The following is a 9,168-nucleotide window of genomic DNA, read 5'->3' as shown; positions in this document are numbered from 1 at the left end:
ACTAACGACAACTCACTAAGCGGTGCAAAAACAACATAATGACGTCGAACTGCCAGTCCTTTTGGATTTCAGTGTCAGGCTATAGATAGTATGCAGATGACGTCACTCAGGCCTTTGTTATTGTTTTTGCCATCCGCGTTTGTGAGTTGTTCTTACTAAACTGTACTAACCAGACTATAAAAGTTCATGGTTACACAGAGTTTGTGTGTTGGTCCGTTATACTTCCGGATGGCAATGTTATGAACTCCTTGGCCAAGCGCATTCTATCTATAACATAACGATGGCTACGCTCCATGTGCCTAATAAATGGCTATGAAGGACTACTCGTAAAAACAGTTATGTTATAGATAGTTCGAAGATGACGTCTTTGTTATTGTTTTTTGCCATCCGCGTTTATGAGTAATGCTCACTGAACTGTATTAACCCGACTAGAAACATTCATGGATACACACAGTTTTGTGTGTTGGTCCGTTATACTTCCGGATGGCAATGTTATGAGCTTCTTAGCCAAGCGCATACTATCTATATAGCCTGATACTGAAATCCAAAAGGACTGGCAGTTTTGCCTAGTGAGTTGTCGTTTGTAGAGCTCATGGAAACAAGTTATTTCATTGGTTGAAGTATTGAATAAAACTCACGATTTGTTTTCTTTTCTGGCAAAAGACTGGCATTTTGACGTCGTTTTTTGGTCAGTGTCAGGCTATAACTTTACGAAGGCCACGCACTGAAACCCAAAAAGACTGGTCTTTTGACGTCATTATTTGTTTTTTGCACCGCCTAGTGAGTTGTCGTTAGTAGTGCTCATAGAAACAAGTGGTTCCATTGGTTGACTATTGAATACAACTCACGATTTGTTTTCTTTTGCGGCCAAAGACTTGTCTTTTGGCGTCATTTTTGGTCAGTGTCAGGCTATAGATAGAATGCGCTGGGCCAAGGAGTTCACAACATTGCCATCCGGAAGTATAACGGACCAACACACAAACTCTGTGTATAGTCTTGTTAATACAGTTTAGTGAGAACAACTCACAAACGCGGATGGCAAAAACAATAACAAAGGCCTGAGTGACGTCATCTTCGAACTATCTATAAGTTAACGATGGCTACGGGTTAATACCGTTTAGGGAGAATTACTCATAAACGCCGATGGCAAAAAACCATAACAAAGATCCGAGTGAAGTCAACTTGATTCTATCAAAACAGTCTATAGATAGTATGCAGATGACGTCACTCAGGCCTTTGTTATTGTTTTTGCCATCCGCGTTTGTGAGTTGTTCTCACTAAACTGTATTAACAAGACTATAAAAGTTCATGGTTACACAGAGTTTGTGTGTTGGTCCGTTTTACTTCCGGATGGCAATGTTGTGAACTCCTTGGCCAAGCGCATTCTATCTATAGGAGATGGGCCACACTTAAAGTTAAAGTAATTATAAATACAAATGTTAGTATTCGACCTCAATATATTCACTGTTTCATATAGTTTTGTTCGTTTGTACATATATACAACTGGCGGATGTTGTGAGTTTGTTGCCTTTTTTTTTGGCTAAACGCACATCATCAATAAACAACAATACTGGTCAGAACTTCAACCACTCACACCGATAGGTAAAACATAAAACCACCGACGTACTCACGACATAACTTACAATGAAAGGCACGTACGACTAAAAGTACTATAGATAGAATGAAGTTGACGTCAGACGGGTTTTTGTTATTGTTTTTTTCCATGCGCGATTATGAGTAATTCTCACTGAACTGTATTAACCAGACTATAGATAGTATGCACTTGGCTAAGAAGCTCACAACATTGCCATCCGGAAGGATAACGGACCAACACACAAAACTATGTGTAACCATGATCGTTTATAGTCTGGTTGATACATTTTAGTGAGAATTAATCATAAACGCGGATGGAAAAAAAAAAACAAACAATAACAATACCAGAGTGACGTCATCTTGTTCTATCTATAAACGTTTAAGGTTACACATAGTTTTGTGTGTTGGTCCGTTATACTTCCGACTGGCAATGTTGTGAGCTTCGAAGCTAAGCGCATACTATCTATAGAGTTTGGGCTATGATCAGGCCATGCACTCATAGTAAGAAATGTTTTTAGGTCATATTATGAAACAGGACAATACGTGGGAATGCGTGTCTGCCCCAAAGGAAAAAAAAAGAAAGAACTACCGCAATGTTATGTAGATGGTCAGATCCAATTATCAGGCGGCTAGCTCACCCATTGACCCTTCAGACTGACCACTTAGGAACGGTGGCCGCTCTTGGATGGTTAAGTGGTCACTTCGCACCGAGGGTCAGGCACGGTTGGGGTGAAGGGAACGTCCGGCATGTGAGATGGAATTGGTCAAGGAATGAATGACCCATCCAGTGATATTTTTTTTACGCATGGGATGGAAGACGTAACAAGACGGTGTAGTAAAAAAAATACTGAGGAGTCCGCTGAACACAGAAACAAAGTGTGGTCAGAAACGTCTTCTTCTTCTTCTTCTTCTTCTTCTTCTTCTTCTTCTTCTTCTTCTTCTTCTTCTTCTTCTTCTTCTTCTTCCTCTTTTTATACTTTTCTCCTCCTCCTCCTCCTCCTCCTACTCCTCCTCCTCCTCCTCCTCCTCATCTTCCTCCTCATCTTCCTCCTCTTCCTCCTCATTTTCTTCTTCTTCTTCTTCTTCTTCTTCTTCTTCTTCTTCTTCTTCTTCTTCTTCTTCTTCTTCTTCTTCTTCTTCTTCTCCTCCTTCTTCTTTTCTTTCCTTCTTCTTCTTGTTCTTCTTCTTCTTCTTCTTCTTCTTCTTCTTCTTCTTCTTCTTCTTCTTCTTCTTCTTCTTCTTCTTCTTCTTCTTCTTCTTCTTCAGCATTTGACAGTCCTCAGAGATGTAGGCTTGGACCAATCCATTGTTAAAATTCGTATTTAATTTTGCGAACAGAGTTGGAAAAGAACATAGATTGATAAAGCCACGGAGAGCATAACAGTGAGTTGTCTTCAGTAATGCTCAATGAAACAAGTGGTCCAATTGTTGAACTGTTGAATACAAATCACGATTTGTTTTCCTTTGTGGCCAAAGACTAGTCTCATTTGACGTCATTTGGTGGTCAGTATCAGGCCGTAACCATCGCCAGCTTATAGCCTGACTCTGACCAAAAAAATGATGTCAAAAGACAAGTCTTTGGCCACAAAATAAAATATATCGTGGGTTGTATTCAATAGTTCAACCAGTTGAATCACTCGTTTCCTTGAGCTCTACTAACGACAATTCACTAAGCGCTGCACAAAACAAAAAAATGACGTCAGAAGACAAGTCCTAGTGGTTTCCACTATCAGGCTATAAGTTAACGATGGCGACGGCCAGTTTCAGGCCATGAACGGTGTGATCCAAAAGAACAGAAAGATTTCAGGCTTACCTGGACTCGTGCTTCCGTCAGACTACATCTCAAGGCCAGCTGCTCCCTGGCGTACACGTCTGGGTAATGCGTTTTCTGGAAGACTCTTTCCATTTCCTCCAATTGGAAGCTTGTGAACGTCGTTCTATTCCTCCTCTTCTTCCTCTTCGGCTCTCCGTCCTCCCCAGTCTCGTCCTCGCCGTCCGCATCGCAACAATCGTCTAATTTCTCGTCGTTAACGTCGTCGTCTTTCGATAACGTGAGATTTTGGTGATGATGATGTTGGTGATTATTATTATTATTATGATGATGGTGTTTTTCAGCGTGCTTGAGATGGCTTTCAGCTGAAGCAGGGTCAAGGCAGTTTTCAGATTTGAGATTGAGGTTTAATCCGCTTGGGTTCAGATGGTTGTTGTTGTTGTTGTTGTTTGTATTTGTGGTGGAGGTGTGTAGTTTGTATGGCGATGCGGTGTGTAAATGACGTGGCAATGAAGAAGAGGATGATATGTCGTCCTTCAGCAGCCTCGAATTGTCAGTGTGTAAGTTGCTGGTCGGCGACGAAGACAGGGGGAGAACGTTGTTGTTGTTGGTGGTTGTTGTTGTTGTGTTTGAGTTTTGAGAGGAAAGAGGGAGCATGGGTTTGTGATATAACTTGTTGTTGTTGTTGTTGTTGTTGTTGTTGTTGTTATTGCTGCTAGTATTGATGTCACTGTTTTTGTCAGATGTTGAGTTGTTATTACTACTACTACTGTTATTGTTATTGTTGTTGTTATGGTTACCGTTGTTGTTGTTTATAAGATGTTGAGGGCTCAGACTACTGGGACTTTGGTGCGTGTAGCTATTGTTATTATTGTTGTTGTTGTTTACAAGTGGGGATCCGTAAGGACTGCAAGGGTCATTGGGTACGCCGGCCATCATTTTGTTCATACGAGCTGCTGTTGAAACAGACATGCTGGTGAAGTTCACGGGGCTTCCGCCACTGCTTGTGTTGCTGCTACTGCTGTTGCTGTTAGGGGTGGTGCTGTTGTTGTTGTTGCTGTTTGTGTTCTGGTGAAGGGGGTCATGATGTTGTTGCTGATGTTGTTGTTGCTGTTGTTGATGTTGATGATGTTGTTGTTGTTGTTGCTGATGATGTGGGTGGTGATGGTGGTGGTGAGGTGGAGGAGGAGGTTGGTGGTGATTGTATCCAGACGCTAACACATTTCCCGGGAAAAGTGGACTCCCTTGTTGACTGCACGAGTCAAAGTCTGGAATTGGAAAGAAAAGAGAAGAGATGAAAGTTGAGAAATTCTGAATTTTGGATGATTAGAGTCAAGAAATTATCATAAACATTTAAACTATGAGTAAACATTGTCACTTCTAGTCATATAAATAATGATAATAATAATGATGATGATGATGATAATGATGATGATGATGATGATGATGTTAGTAATAATAATAACGATAACAATATATTAATATATAATAATAATAATAATAATAATAATAATAATAATAATAATAATAATAATAATAATAATAATAATAATAATAACAATAATAATAATAATAGTAATGATAATATATAATGATAATAATAATAATAATAATAATAATAATAATAATATAATAATAATAATAATAATTAATAATAATAATAATAATAATAACAATAATAATATTAATAAATAATAATAATAATAATAAAATAAAATAATATAATAAATAATAATAATAATAAATAATATAATAATAATAATAATAATAATAATTCATCACAATTTTGACCCACCGCCTCAAAACTGTACTATTTCTGTGTGATTGAGATAACAAAGATTTCACGTTATAGTCCACCATGGGTAATATGAATTTGGTGTAAAATATCTCTTTTTTTATTTATTCAAGACAATATAAAGGTTTATCTTTCGAATGATTAAAACTACAATTTTGTATCTCCGGCTACTTGTACTATAAAATCATAAAAAATAACTAGGCTTACCTAGTCATACTAAGAAATCCACAAAATTCAATATATCAGCTTCAAAAAAAAAAAAAAAGAACTAAATACAAAATGTGGAAAGTTTCGGGCCCAAAACCCTTTTTCAGACGACAACAAAAGAAAACAAAACAAAACAAAAAACAAACAACGAAAACATTAATACATTGGAAAAAAAAACAAAAAAAAAAAAACAAAAAAAAAAAAACAAAAACAGATCGACTGCAGAGAATAAATATTAGTATTGTATTTTTGTTATTATTTATTTGTATTGTTTTGTTGTTTTTTGTTTTTTTGTTTTTTCTTTTGTTGGCTGAAGAAGAGTTTTGAGCCCGAAACGTTCAGTGTTTAGTATTTTGTTCTTCCTTGAAGCTGATATTATTATTATGTTCATTTTTGTTATTCACTCATTCCATACAGTCCATAGCTTCGATCAGCTTAATATCAGCCCGGGATAATAACGCTATGAGAAGATTGATTATGAATGGCCTTGGTCTGTCTACACATTAAATGTAAAGATGTCATTGGCAAACTGTGATAGAATAGGGTCAATAGTCGTGACATCACTTCCCTAGTAGTAATGACGCATAGCAACTGGTTCTAAACTATTGGAACAATGGTGGACGCTATTATCTCCATCACCGCCCTTATGAAATACTTCTCAGACGAGCATAGAAGTGTATCCAGAGGAGAAAAAACGTTATAAATCTGATCATGTTTTGACTTTTATACATTTTGATCATATGTGAAACAGTTCTGGCCAGCATGAAGAATAAAAAGTACCGATTTTCTTTGTTTAGAACCAAGCTGCTGGTTGCTGGGCGGACGTGACATAAGACTTGAATACCGTTGCAATGGCTGATTAATTTGGTACACCTTGTCAGAGAGACCCGCCATTGGTAGAATTAGCAAGTTAACGAGTGTATTCCCCGAACGAAAACGATCGACCAACAATGAGTAAACTCATGCATCGGCGGGCGTCGTGTGACAACGTCTGCGAACAGTTTATCCTGGTTTTCTTTCTCGTCGTTGGTCGATCGTTAAGGTTCTGGGAACGTAATCGTTAACTTTTGGATGATGACGGTGATATGGTATGTGCGGCTATGTGGTCAAGTGGTATGACACTCGCTTTCGGATCGGAAGGTCCTGGGTTCGAGTCTCGCTCGGCGCATAGTTGAGCCCTTGGAAAAAGGCTCTTTACCACTTTCTCTCACCGTATGAGGTGTAAAATGAGTACCTGGTCGTTAACAGCGTTGTCTCTGTCCAAAAGAATTGTAATATCGCCTACCAGGCGTCATGTCCCGTCCTACATGTTAAATGTTGCTGTTGGCCTGGGACCCCCGTGTAAAGCGCTTTGAGCAAGTTTAGTGGCTATTGCGCTATATAAATGCTCTATGGTATGACTTTTTACAAAGTCTGAAAAAGTGTGAGGTTGAAACAGTGCCGGACAAAATAGAAAGGGGAAAGTATAAGAAAAAAATATCCTTACCGTCAGTTGGACTACGCTAGAAGTAACAGTCGATGAAAACTGAATTGTTGTTGGAAATTGTTTACCTTGTATTTTCCTTTCTGCTTTGTCTGATGCTGCTTCATATACACCGATGCATACATATATATATCTATATATTATTATTAGATATGTGTGTGTGTGTGTGTGTGTATGTGTATGTGTGCAGGTCTGACATCCGACGCGATTATGGGCCTAATTCAACATTCTTACAATGGACAAATCTTTGTGCCAATTTTTTAGATTTCCATTACAACAATGAGCCCAAATAAATTGGATTATCAGACTGCAAATAATATCATACGCACGTCGATCCACCACCACACCTTGTCAGACTTTTGAAAGGACGGCGTTGTTGTTTCAAGCAATGCCAGTTTGATGTAATAGAGTGTCTATTTACAAATGCACGGAACCTGTTCTCATGTCATTCAAACCTGTGTAAATGGACTCTGGCAGCTCTGCCGAAATCTGGAGAAAAAAACCCAACATTTAAAAAATTTGGCCAGAAAACTCGTCCTTTTAAATATCGATCGATTTAAATGACTTCATCTTGGCAAAAAACTTCAAACCGGGACTTCGCCGAAGTCCCGGGTTTGAGAGTTTTTGCCAAGATGAGAGTCATTTAAATCGGTCGATATTTGAAGGACGAGTTTTCTGGCCAAATTTTTAGATATGTTTTTTTTTTCTTCAGAGTTAGCAGAGCTGGTTTCTATTTACCAATTTACTTGATTTCATTTTCAAATAATTATTCCATTTTCTAATACTCTTATTTTCTGTTAAATTATTGTATTAAATTATTTTTTCTAGATTAATGAAGTTATTGTCATTGCGTTCTGTGAGATTTTTATTTTTATTTCAAACTATGAATATGAATACAACTCGAACACCAAAAGTAAATGAAATGTTTACAAAATATGATAGAAATATGTACAAACTCGATTAGTGATAAATATCATCTCACACAAGTCAGATGTAATTTTTAAAAATAATTAGATTAAATCATTTGACTTGACTTGACTTAGATGCCTTTCGCGTCTCGACCGAAAGATCGGGTCGCCTTGGTGTTTCCGTATTTCCTGTGTGAGGTGTCTCCAATATTGCCGGTCCTCTGCTAGGGTTCTCAGATTTTCAAGGTCCCCTGCCGTTATGGACTAATGCTTCTTCCAAGTGTTGTGAGGTTTTTGTTTAGGATCACGGGGAGTGTTGTGATCGGTCTTCCTCTGAAAAGGTTCCGTGTTTTTGGAAGTATCCGACATGGCTTGGTTTGCTGGTATGTTTTTGTCCTGCGTAGTATGTGACCGAAAAGTTGCCATCGTTGTTGTAAAAATGTCAAGGAGATTGGTCTTTCTTTTGTGATCTTATAGAGTGATTCATTTGAGATCTTTTTGGGGTATTTGATGTCCAGTACCCTTCTTAGCTGTGTGCGATGGAAGGCATCCAGATGTTCTTCTTCGGATTTTGTCAACGCCCAAGTGCGCAGTTATACAGAAGTACCGGTTTTACAAGAGCATGGTACAGTTTCAGTTTGGTTTTTTCTTTATTTTGTCACCTTAATCCATACATTGGGTGAGTTTACTGAGTGCGGCGTTTGATAGCTGTTTTCTTCTTTGTACATCCTCGGTGTCTCCAATTAGGAGGCGACTTTCTTTGTTCTTTTCCATTCTCTTTGTTCCTCGATATTGTTGTAAATTCGGTTTTATTGGCATTGACTTGGAGGTTATATTTCATGAGGGTAATTTTGTATGATGTCTATATTTGTGGTGTGATCCAAAAAAATCGAACATCATCTGCTAGGCGATTTCTCTAGGGATTACATTCTCAATATGAGTCGTTGGTTTTGGAATGACTTTTCGAACTTCTTTCAGAGCGTGTTCTAAGTTATTGTGAACAGAATCGGGCTCAGACTATCTCCTTGGGGGGTCCCGATGTTACTTTCGAACTGCGTCTGTTTTGTGGCCCCGTATATCCTTGGTTGTATCTTTGTGTTGCTGAGGAGAAATCGGATTATTCGGAGCTCGCCTTCGTCTACTATTTCTGTTAATATCTCCAAAAGTTTTCTCTGTCGATCGTAAACAAAGGCTGCGGACATATCGATTCCGGTTATTGTTATGGATATGTTTTCTTTGAGTGCCCTTTGCTGCAACCATTTTGTGTCATACAACGTCCGATGTGTTCGGTCTTGGCGAAACCCGCTTTGGCTATGTGATAGATAATTTTCTATTTTCGGTCTAATTCTGTTGAGGACAATAGTTGACAGTGTTTTTCTTATGGTATTCAGTAATGTTATTGGGCGCAGGT

General features: G+C 38.2%; 1 protein-coding gene across 1 annotated transcript in view; it reads right to left on the bottom strand.

The window, feature by feature from the left end:
- LOC144979076 (uncharacterized) overlaps positions 1-9,168 on the bottom strand; it is a 33,490-nt gene that overhangs the window by 16,105 nt on the left and 8,217 nt on the right. Inside the window, exons 3-4 of the mRNA XM_078925690.1 lie at positions 5,331-5,335; positions 3,407-4,632 (exon numbers count right to left, since the gene is read on the bottom strand). Of these exons, the coding sequence (XP_078781816.1) occupies positions 3,407-4,632; positions 5,331-5,335 (1,231 nt within the window). The remainder of the gene's footprint in view (positions 1-3,406; positions 4,633-5,330; positions 5,336-9,168) is intronic.

The sequence above is a fragment of the Berghia stephanieae genome, chromosome 8 (genome assembly GCF_034508935.2).
Source record: "Berghia stephanieae isolate SIO BIC M18660-M18661 chromosome 8, UCSD_Bste_1.3, whole genome shotgun sequence".
NCBI classification, from domain to species: Eukaryota; Metazoa; Mollusca; class Gastropoda; order Nudibranchia; family Aeolidiidae; genus Berghia; species Berghia stephanieae.
The sequence above is the reverse complement of the archived record's forward strand: the minus strand, read 5'-3'. Positions and strand labels throughout refer to the sequence as shown.